At 43.6% G+C, this 23,025-nt stretch overlaps 1 protein-coding gene across 3 annotated transcripts in view; it reads left to right on the forward strand.

The window, feature by feature from the left end:
* ZNF830 (zinc finger protein 830) overlaps nucleotides 1–23,025 on the forward strand; it is a 107,237-nt gene that overhangs the window by 53,785 nt on the left and 30,427 nt on the right. For all 3 annotated transcript variants that reach the window (XM_030204784.1, XM_030204799.1, XM_030204792.1), the window contains 3 exons: nucleotides 880–1,055; nucleotides 2,581–2,671; nucleotides 11,071–11,134. In XM_030204784.1, coding sequence (XP_030060644.1) covers nucleotides 880–1,055; nucleotides 2,581–2,671; nucleotides 11,071–11,134 — 331 coding nt within the window. The remainder of the gene's footprint in view (nucleotides 1–879; nucleotides 1,056–2,580; nucleotides 2,672–11,070; nucleotides 11,135–23,025) is intronic.

A 23,025-nucleotide genomic window follows, 5' to 3' on the forward strand; every position in this document is an offset into this window, starting at 1 on the left:
TGGTGGGACTAAAAGAAAGAAGATTAGCAGGCAAGACCCAATTTCTTCTTGTGTGAGCTTTTATTGGTTTGTTTTGCCACATTATAATTTATTTTATTTGAATAAGACAGGTAGTGCTCCCTATTGAGAGAAGCTTAGAAAATATACCCAGATCTGCCAGAGACCCCATAGGAAGGAAAATTACTGCTACCTCCTTTTATACTCGTTGATCTTGGTCATCAAGGGAAGCGGAGTGTACATCCTTTTCTGTATGCTTCTGCTGAGCCTGGCACAAACTGCTAAGCAGTATGTCTGACACATTTTTTTTCAAGGTCACAGTTCTTTCTTAAGATCCCAACCCAGAAAAAGATCTAACTATAGAAGGACCCTGAACAAAATTGAACCAATAAAACTGACCTAAAAAAAAGGTCAGACAGTGAAACACTTCAGTTGCTGAGAGCATTCACACAGTGGGAAGGAATATGCTGTTATCATTGAAGGCTTTATGGTAGAGGCACAAAATGTATGTTCTTGGTAGTAGTACATAGTCCAATTAGAACTGCTGTTGACTTGTCTACGCTCTTTCATGCAGGCGTACTAGTATTTTACTTTGTTGGATATAAGCATTTAACAAAAACTGTTGTTCAAGACACATAACCTCTCTAACCAACTTAATTTTTCAGGTTTATATTAGTAGTACTTATGTAACTTTAGCTTTTGTACAGAACTGGTGAAGAAGAACTGTGTGTAAAATGGACATTTCTGCAGTAGGATGAGGCCAGAAGGAAAAAAATCTTACAGGAGAGGTTCTTAGCTTTGTTTAAAAGTGTGTTCTTTCCCAGTGCCCCTGCAATAGTCATTCCTATATTGACTTAGTCATGATTTATGACTTTATCCTAGATTGCCAACAGACAAAGCAGGTGAAACCTCCCAAAGAGTGCTTCCTTCAAAGAATCTAGGCCCAAGCATATTGGCAAGGGATTATGATAATGATGATAAAGAGGAGGAGGAGGAGGAAGCTGGGACAACAGATGCTCCTTCACCCGCACACACGACAGATAACACCTTACCGCCAGGTAATGTTGGTTATGCATGACATAAAATTTAAGCATTTATATACCTGAGAATGTAGCAAAACATAGACCATATTTTGGTCAACCCAGATCATCCTAAAACAATGTAATTGCTGCTAAAGGTGTGGCAAGTAGTTATTAAGTGGAGGAGTAGCCTAATGGTTAGTGCAGTGGACTTTAATCCTGGCAACCTGGGCTCAATTCCCACTTCAGCTCCTTGTGACCTTGAGCAAGTCACTTAACCTTCCATTGCCCCAGGTACAAAAACTTAGATTGTGAGCCCTCTAGGGACAGAAAAAGTACTTGCATATAATGTGTGCAGTGCTGTGTACATCTAGTAGTGCTATAGAAATGATTAGTAATAGTAGTAGTAAGTTTAGGGGGCAGTTAATTTTCACATGAGTGATAATGGGTGTTGGATAAGTTTGCTCCTTAACAAATCTCTATATATAAAAGGCACCACCAACGTTCTAATGAAGCCTTCAGCCGGAAGTGTGAAGCAGCAGAGATATCCGGTTTCCCCATAAGTATCTGCTCCGCCCTTGCTCTCTCTGTAACACAAACAGTGAAGGAAAACACAGCACGAAATCGCTCTCTCTGTAACAGTGAAGGACTCAGAGGGGGGAGGGGAGAGAGACGCCCTCACTCTCTCTGTAACACAAACACAGCACAGCAGGAAACTTAACACTGAAGGACTCGACTCGGAGGGGAGAGGGGACAGGCAGCACAGGGGAAGGGAGAGAGGGCAGGGACACACACACTCCCACATGCACACACATGCTAGCCCCCGTTTCATTTGCATCAGAAACAAGGCTTTTTTACTAGTTACATAATAATTTACAAACTATGTTATGTGTTTACTTGGGTTCTCATCTGTCTAATATTACATTTTGTTTAAAGATCAGAAACCAGTGTAACATACATGCAATAACAGGGGAAATCAGGAGAGGGGGGAAATACTTTTTCAAATGATGCCATTTTGAAAAGATATGGAGGAATGTTTATTCATAGTCAGAGAACCATACCCTGACGCATCCCAACTGGCAAAACATGATTCGTGTTGGTTGTGGGTCCATCTATGAAGCTAAGTAAACTATTTTAAAGTTTAGAATTTGATTAAGAAGAAAGATGAATCAAATTGAAAAAAATTAATTATGGACAAGTTAGATTTGAATAAAATTTAAGCAAGACTGATGATGAGTTGGTAAGTCATAGGATATGATTACTATGTGAAATGAGTTATTGCCGAGGTCTACTCTAGGTTGACATGTGAATATATTCTGTTCTACCATGAATTGAGAGAGGGAAAAGTAATTGATCAGCGCTGTTATTATTATTATTTATTATTATTATAACAATATCAAAGTCAAAATCAAAGACAAGCAGCCTTGATGAAGCAATTGTCTGAAGTGCCTCACAGGTTGTAGAAGGATTTGTACAAAATGGGAGCCAAGAAAAGAAACTAGTACTGGAAGATTAAAAGTAACTTAAAAAATTATTATTAACTTGTGTATGTGGTGTCTTATAGGTTTCGTTGACATCAAGACTCCATCTGCTCCTCCAGTGTCTCATTCAGGGTCAATACTGAAAGCAGAAATCCAAGAAAAAACAGTAGAAAGGTAAGCCATTCAAAACAAATATTTAACATTTTCCCATCAAAGATTTGGCCTAGGGATAAATCAAAATTCTGCAAGTATAATAAAAAAAAAGCAGCTGGAAGGTTTGGTTCATCCTAAAATGTCGTTATGCTCGTAAACACATAGATTATTGGAAACAGGGGCATAGCCACGGGCGGGCCTGGACGGGCCCAGGCCCAGCCACTTTTGCTCCAGGCCCGCCCGCCCTAACTAGCCCCAACCTAACAACATTGCTGCTTTTGGGACTGGTCTGGGAGTGTTGTCTGCCTGAAATTGTTCTCCTCGCTGCTGCCTTGGTCCCTGCAGCATTCTTTTTTTCGCCCGTCGGCATCGCCAGCAGCGCTACGATTCACAGAGGCCGCTCCGCTCCCCCTGCAACGTCCATCTGGCCCTACGAAAACAAGAAGTGCATCAGAGAGGGCCGGATGGATGCGGCAAGGGGGAGCGGAGCAGCCTGTGTAAATCGCAGTGCTGCCGGCGACGGGCGGAAAAAAGAATGCTGCAGGGACTGAGGCAGCAGTGAGGAGAAGAATTTCAGGCAGCAGGCACCGAGTAGTGGAAGACGCTGACGTTCCTCGAGGTAGGAGCAGGACAGGAGGACAAGCTGATGTGATAAATGTTTGGGAAGGGAGAGGGGAGATTCAAATAAAGGATCACAACAAAGGTAAAGAACTGCATGGAGGGGAGGGGCTGAAAGAGGGTGCTGCACATATGGAGGGAAGAGAGGGGATTAATTTTTTGAGGTGAGGGAGGAAGAGATGTTGCATGGGGTGTAGGTAAGAAAAAATAATTATTTGGGATGGGAGGGAAAGAGAGGTGGGGTGGGAGGGATAATTGCTGCACAGGGGGGTAAGGAGTGAGGGAGAAAGTTGGACATGGGATGGGAGGGAGAGATGCTACATGGGTTGGGGAAACAACTGTTGGAGGTGGGGTGGGAGGAAGAGATGCTGCATGGGATGAAGAGAGGAAGAGATGCTGCACAGGGGGGTAGAGGTGAGAGGGAGAAATGGACATGAGGATGGAGGGGGAGGGAGAGATGCATGGGGAGAGAGGAAGAAATGCTGGATGTGGAGTGGGAGGGAGGGAGAGATGCAGAAGAGAGAGAGAGAGAAATGTTGGACATAGAATGAAGTAGGAGAGAGGGAGAGATGCTGTATGGGGAAGAAGGAAGAACAAGAGAGATGTTGGACCAAGGGCACAAGGAAGGGAGACAGTGAGAGTGGTGTGGACAGAAGGAGAGAGGGAGGAGGAAAGAGAGGTTGAACATGGGGGTGGATGAGAGGGTAGGACAGGGGCAGAAAAAATGTGCCCATCCAATTTGGGCTCAGGCGCACCCAAAATTGGCTGTCTGGCTATGCCACTGATTGGAAATGTCACAGATAACCTTTTTTTATTACTTTACTATCTGAGTTCTTTGTTATATTACTGCTGGAGCAGGACATCAGAAAATCAGGTTCTCTGTTGCTTTTGTAACAGTTTATAGACTGCTACAATGCTGTCATTACTATAAACATAGCCCAGGATAACACATACATCTTAAGCATTGCTATAGTGAGACAGATTTGAAGGTCCATTAAGTACAGAATCCTGTTTCTAACAATTGCCAATCCAGGTCACAAGTACCTAGCAAGATCCCAAAAAATAACACATTTTATGCTGCTTATCCCTGGAATAAGCAATGGATTTTCCCAAATCCATCTTAATAATGGTTCAAGGACTTTTAGGAACCTGTTCAAACCTTTTTTTAAAACCTTGCTAAGCTAACTGCTTTTACCACATTTTCTGGCAATGAATACAGAGCTTAATTACATATTGAGTGTAAAGATATTTTCTCCAAATTGTTTAGTAACTTAATTGAATGCCCCCTAGTCCTTGTTCAGATAATGTAGTTGAAGTTACAGAAACAGATTAGCAGCCTTCTTTTCCTCTTACTTTTGTGTACTTTCTAACATCAAGGTTTGCCACTTTTAAAAGAGCTCCTTTCAGTTTTGCCCATTGCTGTTCTACTTCCTTCAGCTGTTCCTATCCAACTAACTCTTCCTTGAGATATTCCCCCTATCTTGGCATAGTTCTTTTGAAGTCTAGAACCTAGAACCTTCACTATTGAATAAGCCCTCTCCTCATGTGTCTTAATATTGAACCACGATTTGTACACAGAAGAAACAAATCTTCGCAAGAATGTACAGTACGTAGCAGAACAGCGAAGATGACTCAAAAATGAGTAGACGATGCTGCAGATGGTTTAACAGTTTATTGTAAGACAAATGAGACTCGACAGAACTGTGTTTCTGATGACAAGGTCTGCATTAGGAGTCTCTAGGATTTAATGAGCTATGAGAAATTGAGGGGCATTTTCAATATGACATCTAAATCTGAAAATGTCCAAAAATCCATTAGCGAACATGGCCATTTTCAAACCAGAGAAAGCCCAACTTTTTGTTTAAAAAATAAAATAGCCATTTGCTAAACATTTTTGTGCTCAGTACATCTATCTTTTAGAGCCATTAAAAAAAAAAAAATCCAAAAGAAAAATGCACAAAAACTAGCCATTGGGATGTATGGGGGGGGGGGGGGGGGCAGCATTCTTAACAGGCTGGCCAACAGACTGATGGTAAAGAAGAAAGGAGGGGAAAGACAAGGATTTTTCCCTTGGAGCTCTCTAATTTACCTTTTTCAACGTTAGATCGATTTGTTCAGTGTTTGAGTACAGGAAAAGCAGTTTCTGGTACAGTCCCGCTGGAGTCTTGACCAGAGGAGTTCCTTGGGGCAGAATATTCGTTGAGCCCAGAACAGAGGGAACCCCCTACCCCCACCCCTCCTCAACGCTATCTTTGGCCCCAGGGTGTGATCCCCACTGAAAAGGAGATACCGGGACGTCTTTCTTTGAAGCGCCAGGGGGGGGGGGTGGAACCATCAGAGCGGCATCCAAGGAGAGCGTGGAGCTGCAGGGATCACCCAGGAGCAGTGAGTTTGGGGCGGTTGGTGACCTTCCATCGACTGGGAGCAGTGCAAGCCTGTCTCTTCCTCCTCCTTATTTAGTGGAAACTGTTTCCTTTTAATGTTCTCAATGTTCCGAGTGGTAAAGTTCAACAACTGGACCAGAAGGTACTTCAAGCTGATCTCTGAAACACTGGTAAAGTGAAATCTGTTCAGCCTACTATAATTAAGGAAAATGTTATTGTTAAGCTAAGGTGGAAGCTTTGGAAAATGCTGCAAGGAATTGCAATTTAAGAATACTTAATTTCCTACGTCTGTTGTCTGTGTCAGTAAAAATTTTTAGATACCTTAAAGAGATTTTGCAAGTATCATCTGAACTTTTATCGCCATTAGTAAAAGTTTTTTTTATCTGCCTCCATTCAAACGAGCTGATGGTGGGACTCAGTTGGAACAAATACACCTCATGGAACCTTTAGATGTTTTAGCTTTAATTTAAACTTCAGATTCAGAGGTGACTCAACCGGCCACTCTTCTAGTTACTTTTGCTTTGGCTTCAGATAAAGACAGGGTTCTACGTCTTTATTTTAAAAAAGGACAAAAATTTCTTGAACTTTTAAAATTGGTATGTTTCCAGATTTTTCACTTGAAACATAAAGGGTATAGGAAGCAAATTCTTCTATCGAAACCTGCAGTTTTACAACTGGTAGCGTTCTTCCATAAATTTCCCTGTAAATGTATGATTAATTATAGATCACACAATTTTTTTTAAATTCTATTCGGCTCTCGGCTCTCTGCTTTTGTTTCATCTAGAGAAATAATGGAGAGAAGTGGTAGGACCTCTTCTCAAACACATGGGGTAGAAGATCCCTCATAATTGAAATTTCTTCTGTATTAGAGCTTGATGTGGTTAGTAGCTTTTTCTGTTCTCTTAGAGTTTACTCTTTTATTTTATAGGCTTGGCAGTTAAGACTGGAGTTAAGAGATGTTTATTTCTTATATATTGGATTTTATTCCTTTTTCGTATTGAAAATGTATTCTCTTTTTCTTTACAAGTGGATGCTTGGTTCATAATGTAAATTTAAAAAAAAAAAAAGCCATTCCAGCAGAGCAGTGGGTCATCTTATGCCCCCCTCGTTCCAGAGTTTTCTTTCAGTTGAAAGAGACTTGCCTCGGATCAAGATGGCGACGTGAATGGTTGTGAGGCTCAGTAGCTCCCGAGAATCAACATTGCTTCTGAGAGAGGATCACTTATCCGACTTCGCGATGGGTAAGAGAAAGGGGAAGACGGTGATTCCTTCCTCCGCGGTACCGCCTCCGTTACCCACCTCTCGCCAGATGACTATGGAGAACTTTGGTGTTTGAGCCCTTGGAGAACGGGCGCCCACTTCGGCGGACTCGGCCATTTTGGGCCTTGAGTGCAGCATAGAAGGAGCGTCGTTGAGCCCTCCTTCCCACACTGCTCCTCCGCGACCCGGAGACGATTTGCTGACCATGGGGTCACAGCTTCCCGAGGATGAAAACCCGGTGTTGGCTGTGGAAAGGAGGACCTATGGGCACTTCGACCCCGGGAAAGGAAACATCTATGCTGGATATTGTTCCATCAACCTGGGAGATCGTAGCTGTGAGTACCGGAGGAATTGTAAGACCTTCAGTGGTGTCGTTAGACACACTATGGGACGCCATACAAGGTGTGAATAGTACCTTATTATTAATGAATGCCTCAGTTAAAGGTGAAATACTTGAGATAAAAAAGTCTAATAAGGGTTTATCTGAACAAACTCAAGAACAGAACGTGAAAATTATTAAAATGTCAGGAGAAATTGAAGAACTAAAAAACTTAACCACGACTTTGATTAAAGAAAGAGAAATCCAAGAAAGAAAATTGCAATATCTAGAAAACAATGGACGCAGGAACAATTTAAGGTTCCTGAATTTCCCTAAGTCACCTCTTATTTCCTCTCTGGACATGCTTAAGAAATATTTTTGTGATGTACTGGGAATACCCGTTGAGGGATATCCCCCCATAACGAGGGCCCAGTACATAACTGGGACAATTAAGGTGCCTAAAGAACAACCTCAGCCTGCTCCTAGTTCTGACCTAAATTTGACAGAATTCTTGGAGAGTTCTCTTGAATTAATAACTGAAAGAACAACATTACACCTTCGCTCTTGAACCTGATAGAAACAATATTCTTCGCTCATACTTTCGCCATATTAATGGTTCTTTCTTGGGACAAAAGATACAGGTTTTTCCTGATATGGCGCGAAACACACAAAAAAGGAGAAAAGAATTCTTGATGTATAAATCAAGAGTTCTTAAACTAGGTGGAACATTCATTCTAAAATTTCCTTGTAAATGTTTTGTCTCCTTTGCAAAAGTGAATTTTGTGTTTTTTACACCCAAGAAATTATTGGAGCTCATTGAATTAAAAGAAAAAGATGTGTCACCTGTAGAGACTCCCATAGTTAATGCTGTTTAAGCCGGCTGTGATCATCCGTTTTTCCCTTCCGTTTGTAATAGTTATACTATGTTATTGTATTACTCAGTAGAAATTTCTTAGTATCTTGATCTATTTCTTCTTATTGTGGACAAATTATAATGTTTATTTCAAGATTATATCAGTTTGATATAATGTATTATACTGCTATTATAATTTCTGATATTTCCAATACATTTATGTTGGTGGATATAAATGTAAAAAATTTAATAAATAAAAAAAATTAAAAGAAAGAGACTTGCCTCCTGTGCATTTATGCTGTGTAAATATTTGTGTCTTTTTATCTCCCCCTCTCCCACCTTTCTTCCAAAGCATAAAGATCTGTCCCAATATGATTTATGATGAAGACCATTGATCATTTTAGTAGCTGCCCTCTGGACCAACTCCATCCTATTTATATCTTTTGAAGGTGTGGTCTCCAGAATTGTACACAAGGCCATTCCTCTCCCTACACACCCAAGCATCCTAGCTTTTGCTGTCACCTTTTCTCCATGTTTGGCCACCTTAAGATCGTCGCATATGAGCACACCCAAGTCCTTCTCCTCTTTCATGCACAAAAGTTCTTCATTTCCTAAACTGTACCATTCCCTCCTGGTTTTTGCAGCCCATATTCATAACCCTGCATTTTTTAGCATTAAATCTTAGCTACCAAATTCCAGACCATTCCTCTATTTTCGCTAAGTCCTTCCTCATGCTATCCATACCATCAGGGGTGTCTACCCTATTGCAGATTTTGGTCTTATCCGCAGGGAGACAAGTTTACCAGACAGCAGTTCAGCAATATCACTTACAAATATGTTAAAAACCCAGCCCAAGAACCAAACCTTGCAACACACCACTGGTAACATCCTTTTCCTCAGAATAAGCTCCATTTACCACTACCCTCTGTTGCCTTCCAGTCATCCAGCTCCTAACCCAGTCAGGCACTTTAGGGCCCATACTATGAGCACTTAGTTTATTAGTCATTTATGCGGAACTGTGTCAAAGGCTTCACTAAAATCTACATACACCACATCTAACGTTCTCCGTAAAATCAAACTGAATCAGATTTGTCTGACAAGACCTGCTTCTAGTGAAACCACGTTGCCTCGGGTCCTGAAATCCATTGGATTTCAAAAACGTTACTATTCTCTGTTTTAAATGCATTTCTATTAATTTACTTACCACAGAAGTCAGACTTACTGGCCTATAGTTCCCAACCTCTTCCTTACTTCTGCTTTTGTGGAGAGAGAACACATCTGCTTTTCTCCAGTCCTCTGGGACTACTCCCGACTCTAGAGAAGCATTGAAAAGGTCAGTCAGCAGAGCCGTTGGAACTTTCCTAAGTTCCTTCAGAACCCTTGGATGTATGCCATCCAGCCTCATCACTTTGTCCACCTTTAGGTTTAGCCAGCTCCTCTTGAACACAGTCCTCTGAAAATCATTCAGGCACCAACACCCCTCTATTCCTACTTGTGTTTGTTTTCTGTGAACCTGTACCCAGCCCTTCAGCTGTGAACACAGAACAGAAATATTTGTTAAGCAATTCCGCCATATCTTTTATCAGTTTCTGCGCAGTCCTCTCCTTCACATTTTGAGTCTCACAATGCCATTTTTGCATGTCCTTTCATCTCTAACATATCTAAAACAAAAAAGATTCTCCCCCCCCCCTTTCAGTTCTGTATTTGCTACTCTTCTTCCATTTGCATAGTTTGCTTTTCTGACTACCAGCCTTTTTTTTTTTTGCTTTTGTTTAGCTTTTCCATATATTGTCGCCTGTCTTCCTCTATGTGTGATCTCTCATTGCTTTTTGTTCTTGTTCAGCTACTTCTTTTGAGAACCAATGCAGCCTCCTTTTCCTCTTACTTTTATTTACTTTCCTTACAAAAAGGTTTTTTTGCCCTTACAATGGCTCCTTTCATTTTTTTCCCACTGCTTTCCAACTTCTTCTAAATGTCCCCGTCCAGATAGCAATTCCTCAAGGTAATCCCCCATCTGAATAAAATTCTTCTTTTTGAAGTTAAAATCTTCACTTTTGAATGAACCCTCGCCACACCTCCCTTAATATTAAACCACACCATCTGCTGATCACTTACTATAACATCAGAAACACTCTCCCTATTAGTCAGCACTAAGTCCAGTATGGCCCATCCCGCATGTGTTCCATTATCTGATTTCTGCTCTAGTAGGACTGGCCATAACATCTGAAGCTATCATTAGAAGCTGGTAGGTGCTGTTTCTTTCATATTTTTGGGAGGTGGGATGGGGTCAGTGATCACTGGGGAAGTAAGGGGGGGGGGTTATGCCTTAATCTTTCCAGTGGTCATCTCATCACTTAAGGTACCTTTTGTGACTTGGGCGTGATTGAAACAGGTCTAGACTAGAATATCTAACTTTTAGCCCTGGACATTTTTGCTTTGTTTCATTGTAGCATAAAAAGTCCAAGTTTTGGGAATGCCGAAATCGTGCCCCAACCCCCCCCCCCCCCCCCCCCCCACTTGTGATTTGGATGTATTGTAGAGAAAAATGTCTGAAATCTGAGTTTCCAAAATCACAAGTGCCACTTTATGCCATTTTAGAGATGTTTTTCTGTTTTGAAAATGAGCTCCTTAATGTACTTTTTGAGATATTCTGGGTAATTATGATAGACAGTGCCACAGTCAGAGGTAAGATGCTGAGTTTAATGGACCTTAGTCTGACCCATTATGGCTCTTCTTATTTTTTTTATTATAAATGTAATATAAGTAAATAAAATTTAAAAATATGAACACTTGATTATCCTTTTTAAAGAGACTGAGTTCAGATAATGTAGTTGAAGTTACAAAAACAGATTAGAATATTCTCGATAGATTTAGGAATTATTGTAAGCCAGTTGCTCATTTTAGCTGCCTGTACTCAAGCATCTTCAGTTAAAAGCATTTCAGGCCTGTGTATTAATTATAAACAATATATATTTTTTTGTTTTAGGAAAGAAAACACAGCCGAGGCTTTACCAGAAGGATTCTTTGATGATCCAGAAGTGGATGCAAAGGCAGGTTTTGTTGTGTTTTTGCATATGGGAAATTTCAAGATTCCAAATTTCTTAATTTGCTGAAGCTATAGTAGAAGGATATCAATCATATAAACCAGCATGGGACCCCTCTACTGAATGGAATTTGGGGGGAGAGAAGATTTTGCAATAAATGTTCACATAATTTCTTTGTTCCCAAAGAAACTACATTAAAAAAAAAAGTACAATATCAAGTGCAAACTACCTACATTTACGTCAAATTTGAATCTAATTGGAGTAAATATGTAATGGAACTAAAGTGTATTCTCTGATAATGCTGCTAAATATATATAAAGGGGGAACAAATTTTGAAAGTACAAGTTCTTGTTTAGTGAGTACTTGATATACATGATTCAGCATACCTTCTTCTTTTCCATTGAACATAGGGTTTCTTTTATAAAGCTGCACTAATGATTCCCACGCAGCAATTGAGAGGAAGCCCATAGGAATTGAATGGTCTTCCTCATTTGCCGCACCGAGAATTGGTAGCGTGGCTGTGTAAAAGAGACCCATAGTGCCTTAATAGGTGACTTAGCAGCATGTACATTTTCTGAAACTACATAAAATCTTAGGAAATGGGTGAAACAGGGATCAGTCCTTGGACCCCTTCTTTTTTTCAATCTACACCTCTTCCCTGGGCTCACTGATCTCATCTCATGGTTTCCATTATCATCTTTATGCTGATGACACCCAGCTGTATCTCTCCACACCAGACATCACCGCGGAGACCCAGGCCAAAGTATCGGCCTGCTTATCTGACATTGCTGCATGGATGTCCAACCGCCACCTGAAACTGAACATGTCCAAGACCGAGCTTATCGTCTTTCCACCAAAACCCACTTCTCCTCTTCCTCCACTCTATCTCAGTTGATAACACCCTCATCCTCCCCGTCTCATCTGCCTGCAACCTCGGAGTCATCTTCGACTCCTCCCCCTCCTTCTCTGCACATATCCAGCAGATAGCCAAGACCTGTCACTTCTTTCTCTTTAACAACAGCAAAATTCGCCCTTTCCTCTCTGAGCACACCACCCGAACTCTCATCCACGCTCTCATTACCTCTCCCCTTGACTACTGCAACCTACTCCTCACTGGCCTCCCACTTAACCATCTATCCCCCTTCAATCCGTTCAGAACTCTGCTGCACGTCTTATATTCCGCCTGAACCAATGTACTCATATCACCCCTCTCCTCAGGTCACTTCACTGGCTTCCGATCAGATACTGCATACAGTTCAAGCTTCTCCTTCTTACCTACAAATGCACTCAGTCTGCAGCCCCTCATTACCTCTCTACCCTCATCTCCCCTTACGTTCCTGCCCGAAACTTCCGCTCACAGGACAAATACCTCCTCTCGGTACCCTTCTCCACCACCGCCAACTCCAGGCTCTGCTCATTCTGCCTCGCCTCACCCTATGCTTGGAATAAACTTCCTGAGCCCTACCCATCTTCAAATCTTTGCTCAAAGCCCACCTCTTCAATGTTGCTTTCGGCACCTAACCTTTATACCTTTCGGTAAATCTAGACTGCCCCAATTTGACTGCCCCTATTGGACTGACTGTACATTTGTCATTTAGATTGTAAAGAGCAGGAACTGTCCTTCTATGTTAAATTGTACAGCGCTGCGTAACCCTAGTAGCGCTTTAGAAATGTTAAGTAGTAGTAGGTAGTAGTAGTAGTTTTTCATAGTGGTTCTCTTGAACAGAATAGTTGTAAAAACAATGGAACATAAGAACAGCCAAACTGGGTTAGACCAATGGCCCATCTAGCCCAGTATCCTGCTTCCAGCAGTGGCCAATCCAAGTCATAATGGTTCAAGAAGGATTCTACATTAAAAAGTCTTTGCATGAAAATCTTGCACTTCTGAAATTCTCCTTTAATCTAGCTTCAGAAACAACTTATAACGGGATGCCTGATTGTGTATGCTGTTCTCACAGATGTTTGCCTATTTGCCTCCTTAGATTCATATTGGAACAATAAGGCATCTTGATTTGCGAACTACAAAATAGTGAGGCTTTCAGGAATGCTTTAGGTAATATTTTTAATTGAAATTCTTACTAGTATTGCCCTAAAAACTGATTTAAATATTCAAAATTGCATTACTTTCCAGTTTCTGGTAGTTAAAGAGTAAATAATTTTTTTCTTTTCTTTTTTTTATTATTATTTATTAAAGATCAATTAATACACAACATCATAGCTTGGCATAACAACCCCCGAAATACATCCCTCCCCCTTCCCGCCCTCCCATGGATTCTTAACCGGGTTTCAACAGAGTTCCCCTCTCCCCCTGCCTATAACATATAGTTAAAGCTTTAATTGTCAGTAGGGCCCCCCAAACCGCCCTCAGGATACTTGTTTGATTGCTTTGCTTGATGTTTGGCCCATGTCTTTTGAAAAGACACTAATTGTCCATTCTTAATGGCCGTCAGTTCTGCCATAAGATGAAGATAATCCAGTTTCTTGAGATAAATGGATTTAGAGGGGAGCACTGTGCTGTTCCATACAGCAGCCAGAGCCAAGTGGGCCGCCGTGAATAATTGTATAGCCCAACTATGATGTTCTATATATATATATATATATATATATATATATATATATATATATATATATCCATCCTATATAATAATTCTCACCTCCAACATTCTGAGGCTGCCTGGAACCGTGGATCATGTTGGAGTAGATAATAGTGATGTCACACAACCCACACCAGATTGGCCAGTAGAAGGGAGAGGGGCAGAGCCACGATACAGGGAACAGTGAATCAGCACAACACGGGGAATGCACAGAAGCAGGAACAGAAGCCTCTCTCACACAGTCACTCTCACATACACTCTCTCAAACATACACACTCAGAGGAAAACCTTGCTAGCGCCCATTTCCTTTCAAACAGAAACGGGCCTTTTTTACTAGTATATAGATATAGATATAGAACATCACATACATATAGACAAAACTGGCCAACAACCCAAACAAAATGTTAACAATAAAATCTTAATATGCACTAACCCACCCTGCCCGTAGAACTTCCCTCCCAACTCTACTGCACTCCTCCCTCCACCTCCGCCCCAGGAGGTCTGGATTCTTATGACCTCCCAGAGCAATGGGCGGAAAGCAACAGAAACCAGCTCTAAACCCATGCCCCTCCCGACCTCCCCTAAATCTAGCTGACACTCATCACAACAGGTTCAGAATATGACTTCTGCCTCCTGATGTCAAAGAGGCCAAATAAGGATTCCAAATCTTCAAAAACCGAGATTTACATTTACAAGAGCCCTTAACTTCCCATGCCTCCCAAGATAGTAAAAGATTCACCATATTACACCAGTGCCAAAACTAAGGCGGGGAGTCAGAGGTCCAGTACTGCAAAATACACTTCCTCGCTAGTGTGCACATCTTACGAAACAACAATCTACTTTCCCCTGAGGGACCCTGAAAGTCCCCAGGGCAATCCAACACCAGCTGCAGTGGGGAGCCAGCTATTCTGCATGAAAAGAGTGACGTCAGATTATCGATGATCCGGCGCCAAAATCGCTTTATCTCCACGCATCCCCAGAATGCATGAAAAAAGGTGTTATCCATTAACTTGCACTTTAAACAGGTTGGTGATTGAATGCTTCCCGCCCGAAATTACTCAACTTGGGATAAGTAAGCTCTGTAGTAAACATGAAAACAGCACTCCCTATAGTTAGCATTACAACTCAGGCGAGGGATATTCTTAATAGAAGTCCAAAAGTCCCAAGAAGCTAACTTCTCCCCTGCATCTTTTGTTCCCATTTATTTTTGATTGCTTCCACCCCTTTGATTTTCCAAAATTGTCATAAAGCCCTGTGTACACCGGATACTGTGGCAGCATCTTCAGCGACGGTTTCAAAGAACTCTCAAAGCTTATTCCCACTATGTAACCTCAGAGCCCCCACGGGCAGAGACTGAATGTAGTATTTAATCTGACAATATGCAAAGGTGTCCCCCCATCTAACACTCTCTTGATCCTTTCATTGATCCAAAGATTTCAATCCTCCTCCCCCCCCCCCCCCCCCCGTATCTAACACATGCTCCAAGGTTCTCAGACCCAATTGCTCCCAATGGATGAAAGTCGAAATATCCCAAATGAGGGGATCTAAATATAGGATGAAGAATAACGGCGACAATGGGCACCCCTGCCTAGTCCAAAATATAGAACAGGAAAAGTTCTCTACGATGACGAATCACAGAAGGCAAAAGTAGAGACTAATAGACGATTCACCACTGGAGACGTGAGTCCAACAATCTTTATTATATCAGAGATAACGACCCGACACAGGCCGTGTTTGGACGCTAAAAAGCGTCTGCATCAGGGGTCAATAAATACACCAAGTAATGAATGCAAAACGAAGAGTCCTACTTGTATATGTGTTGTCAACTCACTGATCACGTAGCACCAAACAGAATATGCTGGATACAAACTATCAGAGCAAATTCTGTTTGGTGCTACGTGTATTTATTGACCCCTGATGCAGACGCTTTTTAGCGTCGAAACACGGCCTGTGTCGGGTCGTTATCTCTGATATAATAAAGACTGTTGGACTCACGTCTCCAGTGGTGAATCGTCTATTAGTTACCCCTGCCTAGTCCCACACTGAATCAAGAAATTATTGGAAAGTTGACCATTTACTATTATCTTTTCCTGAGGTGAAGCATACAAAATCTTAAGCGCTGCAACGAACCATCCTGCAAAACCATTTGATTCAGTGGCAAACAAAAATTCCCACCGAACACGATCAAAAGCTTTCTCGGCCTCAAAACTCACCATTAAGGAAGGCTGCTGATGTAACTTCACGAACTCCAAGGAGGTTATTATACGTCTAAGATTTTTAGCAATAGAACGGTTCTTAACAAACCCCACTTGTGATTCATGGATAAGAGAGGGCAACACCCGACTCAACCGATTTGCCAAAAGTTTTGCAAAAAGTTTCACCTCATAATTCAAAAGGGAAATCGATCGATACGACGCTGGCAAAGTCGGGTCCCAACCCAGGTTGGGCAGGACCACAACCTGCGCTACGTTCAAATAATTTGGCAATGAGCCCTCAGTTACCCATGTATTAAAAACTTTTGTTAAAGGTTTGACAATTGCTTCCCCCAGCACTTTATAAAACTCGGCCCGAAGCCCATCTGGGCCCGCCTTACCCAATGGACTGCCGTTGATCGCCCCGTATACCTTATCAGGATGAATAGGTACATTCAAGACTTCTTTATCTGATGAAGCAATGCTAGGAAGATTTAGGCCTTCCAAATAAAGGCGACTCAGAAGGTCATCCGATTCCCGAGGAGTATACAGAATCTGATAAAAGGATTTGAAAGCGTCACAAATGGCTTCATTCGAGTGCACTATCTTCCCTGAGGAGTCTTTGAGCGAGACATTTGAGAGCAAACCGAAGAAAAGTTCTTTTGCTGTGCAGCCACCGACGCCGAGTAATCTTGAAAACACAAGATTTTTTGATTCGTATCGAAGCTCCTTTCCTCCACACAGCACTTGTAGTATCAATGATTTGTGAGAAAAGTTGAGGAGGCGGCAGATTACCAGCCGGGGCCTGGAAGCCGCGTGCTGTTTCGGGCCAACCCGATGCGCCCGTTCAATTTGCAGCAGGCCCACCGAGGGCGCCAGCGCCAATTCTTGCGTTAGCCAAGTTTCCAAAAAGGTATGAATGTCACGGTCACCCAAAGATTCAGGCAAGCCCACAAAACGTAAATTGTTTCTCCTGGATCTATTTTCCAGATCCTCTATTTTTTCCTCATATGAAGCAACCATTTTTTGTATGCGGGCCTCCACCTCCTCCACTGTTGCCATCCGATCTTCCAGCTCTCCAGTACGTTGTTGGTACTCTACTAAATCCTGGCCTAGTTGTCCACATTGCTTTGAAGCTGTTCCAACTTGAATCTATCGGGCTCACTCTCTTATCCAGAATGACCTCCGTGGCTCCTGTCACCTTGGCAGATCTCCGCCGCCCACGCCAAGCTGCCCAGGGAACTCTTAGGGCTTGCGGGCACCGCCATTTTGTCCTTGTGTACTCTGCTGCGGTCTTTATCTTTCTGCAGCGATTTCACAGCCATGCTTCACAACAGCTCCCCAGCACTGCGCTCAAACTCTCTAGCGCTCTCAGTGCTCCTCAGCAGTGCACAACTTCGGGAGCTAGGCTGTGTGATTCACGGGATTCTTCAAGGACAAGCAGGCTGCTTGTTCTCACATGTGGGTCAGCATCCATGGTGGCCCAGGAAATGGCAAAAACTTTTTTCACAGCAAAATTTAAAAAGTTTTCCCAGAGCCTTCTGGTGGGCGCACTGCGCATGCTCGGACAACTTCCCGCCCGTCGCATGAGCGTTCCCGCTCAGTTTTTTCTTCTCCGCGGTGAGGTGAAGAGGTATTTATTTCCCTGTTCGCTTCGCTGGCCCAGGAAGAGAGTCTTGACGATTCTTTTGATATTTCTTCTTTTCTTTTATTGTTAATCGTTCTTTTTTTTTTTTTTTAACTAAAAACCCAGTATTTTTTCATAGTTTTTCCACTTTCTAAATTTTCTTTCTTCTCGATGCGGCCGGCCTTAGGCCACGTGGTTGGGTTTTTCCCCTTTTGTGCCTTTTACTTTTTTGGCACGATCGCGTTGTTTAATTTCCGAAGCTGTTTTTCCTTCCATGTCATCGACGACACCCAGCGGCTTCAAATGTTGTACTCGGTGCAACTGGACCATCTCAGTTACCGATACCCACGCTTGGATTGATGAGGTCTCAGCTACCTCACAATTCCATGGTGGTGGACTCCGCTCTCAAAAGAGCCAAGAGTAGTAGGGACTATGCCTCAACGCCCCCAGGCAGAGAATCTAGAACCTTGGACTCTTTTGGTTGGAAGGAGTATCAGGCCGCTATGCTCGCTGCCAAAATACAGACATACCAGCTCTTCACAAGCATCCACTTGCAGAACTCAGTGAGGCAACTGTCTAGCTTGGTTGATGCACTCCCTCCGGAGCAGGCTGAGCCTTTTCCCGAGGTGGTCAGGCAGCAGAAGGCGTGTTGAAAATTCCTGGCCAGGGGTACGTTCGACACCTTTGATGTAGCATCCAGGATCGCTGCCCAGGGTATAATGATGTGCAGACTCTCATGGCTGCGTGTCTCTGACCTGGATCATTCGGTCCAGCAGCGGATGGTGGATGTTCCTTGCGGGAGGGATAACCTTTTTGGTGAGAAAGTAGAGGATCTGGTTGACCAGCTCAAGAAGCACAATGATGCTATGGATTCTCTCTCCCGCCGGGCGTCTTCTGCTACTACCTCCTGATCTAGGAGGTTTTTTGGAGGGAAGAGGAGTGCTCCCTATTCCTATGCTAGGCGTAGGTACACTCCTTCTCGGCAGCCTGCCCAGGCTCAGTCCCAGAGCGCTCGTTCTCGTCAACAGCATGCACCTAAGGCCACTGCGGCTCCCCAGCAAAAGCAAAGGATGGGCTTTTGACTGGCTCCAGTTCAGCATGGTGTTAAAGGGGCGATCAAGGAGGACAAAGCCGTAGCGGAGAAATTAAATGAATTCTTTGCTTCGGTCTTCACCGAGGAGGATTTGGGGGGGACACCGGTGCCGGAAAGAATATTTGAAGCGGGGGAGTCGGAGAAACTAAACAAATTCTCTGTAACCTTGGAGGATGTAATGGGTCAGTTCAGCAAGCTGAAGAGTAGTAAATCACCGGGACCTGATGGTATTCATCCCAGAGTATTAATAGAACTAAAAAATGAACTTGTGTAATACCGGAAGACTGGAGGGTAGCCAATGTTACTCCGATTTTTAAGAAGGGTTCCAGAGGAGATCCGGGAAATTATAGACCGGTGAGTCTGACGTCGGTGCCGGGCAAGATGGTGGAGGCTATTATTAAGAATAAAATTGCAGAGCATATACAAAAACATGGACTGATGAGACAAAGTCAGCACGGATTTAGTGAAGGGAAGTCTTGCCTCACCAATCTAATGCATTTTTTTGAGGGGGTAAGCAAACATGTGGACAATGGGGAGCCGGTTGATATTGTATATCTGGATTTTCAGAAGGCGTTTGACAAAGTGCCGCACGAAAGACTCCTGAAGAAATTGCAGAGTCATGGAATCGGAGGTAGGGTATTATTATGGATTAAGAACTGGTTGAAAGATAGGAAGCAGAGAGTAGGATTGCGTGGCCAGTATTCTCAGTGGAGGAGGGTAGTTAGTGGGGTCCCGCAGGGGTCTGTGTTGGGTCCGTTGCTTTTTAATGTATTTATAAATGACCTAGAGATGGGAATAACTAGTGAGGTAATTAAATTCGCCGATGACACAAAATTATTCAGGGTCGTCAAGTCGCAGGAGGAATGTGAACGATTACAGGAGGACCTTGCGAGACTGGGAGAATGGGCGTGCAAGTGGCAGATGAAGTTCAATGTTGACAAGTGCAAAGTGATGCATGTGGGTAAGAGGAACCCGAATTATAGCTACGTCTTGCAAGGTTCCACGTTAGGAGTTACGGATCAAGAAAGGGATCTGGGTGTCGTCGTCGATGATACGCTGAAACCTTCTGCTCAGTGTGCTGCTGCGGCTAGGAAAGCGAATAGAATGTTGGGTGTTATTAGGAAGGGTATGGAGTCCAGGTGTGCGGATGTTATAATGCCGTTGTATCGCTCCATGGTGCGACCGCACCTGGAGTATTGTGTTCAGTACTGGTCTCCGTATCTCAAAAAAGATATAGTAGAATTGGAAAAGGTACAGCGAAGGGCGACGAAAATGATAGTGGGGATGGGACGACTTTCCTATGAAGAGAGGCTGAGAAGGCTAGGGCTTTTCAGCTTGGAGAAGAGACGGCTGAGGGGAGATATGATAGAAGTGTATAAAATAATGAGTGGAATGGATCGGGTGGATGTGAAGCGACTGTTCACGCTATCCAAAAATACTAGGACTAGAGGGCATGAGTTGAAGCTACAGTGTGGTAAATTTAAAACGAATCGGAGAAAATTTTTCTTCACCCAACGTGTAATTAGACTCTGGAATTCATTGCCGGAGAACATGGTACGGGCGGTTAGCTTGACGGAGTTTAAAAAGGGGTTAGATAGATTCCTAAAGGACAAGTCCATAGACCGCTATTAAATGGACTTGGAAAAATTCCGCATTTTTAGGTATAACTTGTCTGGAATGTTTTTACGTTTGGGGAGCGTGCCAGGTGCCCTTGACCTGGATTGGCCACTGTCGGTGACAGGATGCTGGGCTAGATGGACCTTTGGTCTTTCCCAGTATGGCACTACTTATGTACTTATGTACTTATAGCCTCAGTAAACTTGTCCGTACCAGACGACTTGCCGGTTGGGAGAAGGTTAATGTTTTTTCACCAAAGGTGGCCTCTTATAACCTCTGACCGGTGGGTTCTTCAAATTGTCCGGTTAGGACACACCCTCAATCTGGAATCCAAGCCTCCAAATTGCCCACCGGGAGCTCAGTCCTACAGCTCCAAGCACAAGCAGTTACTTGCACAGGCCCAAACGGTCGAACCCGTTCCACCAGGGGAAGAAGGGCTGGGATTCTATTCCAGGTACTTCCTTGTGCAAAAGAAAACAGGGGAGATGCGTCCCATCCCTGAACAAATTTTTTGTCAGAGAAAAGTTCAGGATGGTTTCCGTAGGCACCCTTCTTCCCATGATTCAGGAAAACGATTGGCTATGCTCTCTGGACTTAAAGGATGCTTACGCACACATCTCGATACTTCCAGCTCACAGGAAATCTCAATACTTCCAGCTCACAGGAATTATCTTCGATTTCGACTGGGAACACAGTACTTTTAGTACCGTGTACTGCCTTTTGGCCTGGCGTCTTCTCCCAGAGTATTTACCAAATGCCTAGCTGTAGTTACAGTGTTGCTACGCAGACTGGGACGATTGGCTGGTGAAGAGCACCTGGAAGGAGGGTGCTCTGGAGTCCATGCGAATTACTATTTGGGTGCTAGAGCTACTGGGGTTCGTCATAAATTATCCGAAGTCCCATCTCACCCTGGTCCAAAAATTGGAATTCATTGGAGCCCTGTTGAACACTCAGACAGCTCAAGCTTATCGTCCTGAGACAAGGGCAGACAGCCTTCTGTCCCTGGTGTCCATGGTTCGAGCGTCTCAGCAGGTCATGGGTCGGCAGATGTTGAAACTTCTGGGACACATGGCCTCCACAGTTCATGTCACGTCTACATATGAGATCAGATCAATGGACCCTAGCTTCCCAGTGGTTTCAAGCTGCGGGGGATCTAGAGGATGTAATCCAACTGTCCACTGACTTTCGGAGTTCTCTTCAGTGGTGGATGATTCGATTCAATTTGACCATGGGGCGACCATTCCAAGTTCCTCAGCCACGAAAAGTGCTGACGACGGATGCATATCTCCTGGGGTGGGGAACTCATGTAGATGGGCTCCACACTCAGGGAGCCTGGTCTTTTCAGGAAAGAGGTCTGCAGATCAACCTCCTGGAATTAAGAGCGATCTGTAACGCTCTAAAGGCTTTCAGAGATCGGCTGTCCAAACAAGTCATCTTAATTCAGATGGACAATCAGGTTGCCATGCTTTACACCAACAAGCAGGGGGGCACCGGATCTCGCCCTCTGTGTCAGGAAGCTGTCCAGATGTGGCTTTGGGCTTGTCACGGCATGTTTCTCCAATCCACTTATCTGGCAGGCATAAATAACAGTCTGGCCGACAGGTTGAGCAGGATTATGCAACCTCACGAGTGGTCACTGAACATGGGCATAGTCTGCAAGGTCTTCCGAGCGTGGGGCACCCCCTCGGTGGATCTTTTTGCCACTCAGGTCAATCGCAAGGTCCCTCAGTTCTGTTCCAGGCTTCAGGCCCATGACAGACTAGCATCAGATCCTTTCTCCTACATTGGGGGACAGGCCTTCTGTATGCGTATCCTCCCATACCTCTAGTAGGGAAGACTTTGCTGAAACTCAAGCAAGACTGCGGGACCATGATCCTGATTGCACCCTTCTGGCCGTGTCAGATCTGGTTCCCTATTCTTCTGGAGTTGTCATCCGAAGAACCATGGAGCTTGGACTGTTTTCCAACCCTCATCATTCAGAACGAAGGGTCACTTCTCCATCCCAACCTCCAGTCTCTGGCTCTCACAGCCTGGATGTTGAGAGCTTAGAATGCGCCTCCTTGGGTCTTTCAGAGGGTGTCTCCCGAGTCTTACTTGCTTCCAGAAAAGATTCCACGAAGAAGTGTTACTTTTTCAAATGGAGGAGGTTTGCCGTCTGGTGTGACAGCAAGGCCCTAGATCCTTTTTCTTGTCCTACACGGACCCTGCTTGAATACCTTCTACATTTGTCAGAGTCTGGTCTCAAGATGAACTCTGTAAGAGTTCACCTTAGTGCGATTAGTGTTTATCATCTCCGTGTAGAGGGTAAACCTATCTCTGGACAGCCTTTAGTTGTTCGCTTCGTGAGAGGTTTGCTTTTGTCAAAGCCCCCTTTCAAACCTCCACCAGTGTCATTGGATCTCAACGTTGTTCTTACCCAGCTGATGAAAGCTCCTTTTGAGCCACTGAATTCCTGCCATCTGAAGTACTTGACCTGGAAGGTCATTTTCTTGGTGGCTGTTACTTCAGCTCGTAGAGTCAGTGAGTTTCAGGCCTTGGTAGTGCATGCATCTTATATCAAGTTCCATCACAACAGAGTAGTCCTCCACACGCATCCTAAGTTCCTGCCAAAGGTAGTGTCGGAGTTCCATCTGAACCAGTCAATTGTCTTGCCAACATTCTTTCCCTGTCCACATACCCACCCTGTCGAAAGCAGTTTACATACCTTGGACTGCAAGAGAGCATTGGCCTTTTACGTGGAGCAGACAAAGCCCTTTAGACAGTCCGCCCAGTTG

Source organism: Microcaecilia unicolor, chromosome 1, assembly GCF_901765095.1.
Source record: "Microcaecilia unicolor chromosome 1, aMicUni1.1, whole genome shotgun sequence".
Lineage (NCBI taxonomy): Eukaryota > Metazoa > Chordata > Amphibia > Gymnophiona > Siphonopidae > Microcaecilia > Microcaecilia unicolor.